Below are 1580 nucleotides of genomic sequence, written 5' to 3'. Positions count from 1 at the left end.
CCGTCTTCCGGGCTCTCCCCCTCGCGCTCGCCCGCCGCCCGCCGGCCCGGCCCGCCCCGGGCCCCGCTGTGCCGGGGCCGAGGGGCCGCGTGTGGGCGCGCTCGCCGCCGCCCTCATGTCCGCGCCGCTGAAGAAGGGCCCCGGGGGGCTCATCGGGCTCATGAAGGATGCCTTCCAGCCGCACCACCACCACTTGGGCCCGCACCAGCCCGGCGCCGTGGACAAGAAGATGGTGGAGAAGTGCTGGAAGCTCATGGACAAGGTGGGCCTGGCGGGGCAGGGCGGGAGCCAAGGCGTTGCGGGGGACGGGGTGGGTGTGAGGGCGGTGGGGAGGGTGTGGGGCTGGTAGGGACGCGGTGAGGGGGCTTGGAGGGCAGAGGGGGCTGTGTGGGGCTGGGATGAGGCCAGGCTGAAGGGTCTGGGGGGCTGCTGTGTGGCCCTGGGGGGACAGGGGACTCTGTGGGGTCAGGCTAAAGGCAAGGTGGGGAGGGCCTGGGGGGCCAGGGAGGAGGGAGAGGCCTGTGTGAGGCTGGGATAGAGGCAGGATGAGGAGACTGGCAGGCGGGTTGGAAAACAGAGGCCTCCATGGGGTCACGGAACGGCCATGGTGAGCATTTGGGGGGCACAGAGTGGGTCTGAGGGGAAAGGGGTTGGGCCAGGGTCAGGGGAGAAGGTTTAGCGGGTCAGAGTGGGTCTGAGGGTGGAGAGGCCTGCGTGGGTCCTGGAAGGGTTGGAGTGAAGGGTTTTGTGGGGTTAGTTGCAGAGAGGGCTGTGTAGGGTCGGGGTGGTGCTCAGCAGAAGGGTTTGGAGGTGCAGGGAGCGAGGGAGGGCTCTATGGGATGTGGGTTGGGGGCTGTGTGGAGCCAGGGTTGGGGTGGGATGCTTCCTAGGGAGCGCATGGAGGGAACGCTGGAGCTTGTGCGTGGAGGAGAGGTGGGAGCAGGGGCAGGAAGCTGTGGGGAGGGGAGCAGCAGCTTTGCAGAGGGGTGACGCGTGTGCAGGGCTCGGGGTCAGAGTGGCGACTGGGAGCGAAGGAGGCCGAGCTGCTGGAGAGGAGCTGGGAGCCGTGTCCTGACACGGGCAGCACGGTTACACGCAGCACTGCGTGCCCGCTTCGGAAGGGCTCCCCCGTCCCTCACCTTGTAAAATGCCTGGAACCGCCTATTGCCGGGGGCAGGACCTCGGACCTCTCGGCCTGGTGGTGGGATGAGGTACGGAAATTGATGCATCCGCCCAGCCTGGTGTGCAGGGAAATGCTGCCGTTGTGAGAAATCCGAACAGGCGGTTAGTCCTGCGTGTTGCTCCTGTTTACTGAGTGCTCCTGTAAATGACTGTCGACATCCATAAGTGGGCATAAACTAACTTCCTTTTTTTTTTTCCCTGGGTTGATACGAAGAATGTCAGGCCCTAAAGCTGGTGTACAGTAAAGACAGTGTCATGTCACTACCTTCCTCGCTGGGAGCAGCGCTAGCAGGGCTGGTGCCCGTACCTCGTCCAATACCCTGCAGGCTTATGCACTTCAACTTTTCTCTCTCTCTCTCTCTCTCTCTCTCTCTCTCTCTCTCTCTCTCTCTCTCTCT

The 1580-nt window shown here is 64.3% G+C and overlaps 1 protein-coding gene across 1 annotated transcript in view; it reads left to right on the top strand.

Moving 5' to 3' along the window:
• The first annotated feature begins 20 nt into the window (after positions 1 to 20).
• Positions 21 to 1580, top strand: part of CBL (Cbl proto-oncogene) — a 33557-nt gene continuing 31997 nt past the window's right edge. Inside the window, exon 1 of the mRNA XM_026040996.1 lies at positions 21 to 262. Within this exon, the coding sequence (XP_025896781.1) occupies positions 116 to 262 (147 nt within the window). The 5' untranslated portion in view covers positions 21 to 115. The remainder of the gene's footprint in view (positions 263 to 1580) is intronic.

This window comes from Nothoprocta perdicaria, unplaced genomic scaffold, assembly GCF_003342845.1.
Source record: "Nothoprocta perdicaria isolate Ctin4 unplaced genomic scaffold, notPer1 scaffold_275, whole genome shotgun sequence".
In the NCBI taxonomy this organism is placed as follows: Eukaryota; Metazoa; Chordata; class Aves; order Tinamiformes; family Tinamidae; genus Nothoprocta; species Nothoprocta perdicaria.
This window is presented reverse-complemented; position numbering and strand designations above follow the sequence as displayed.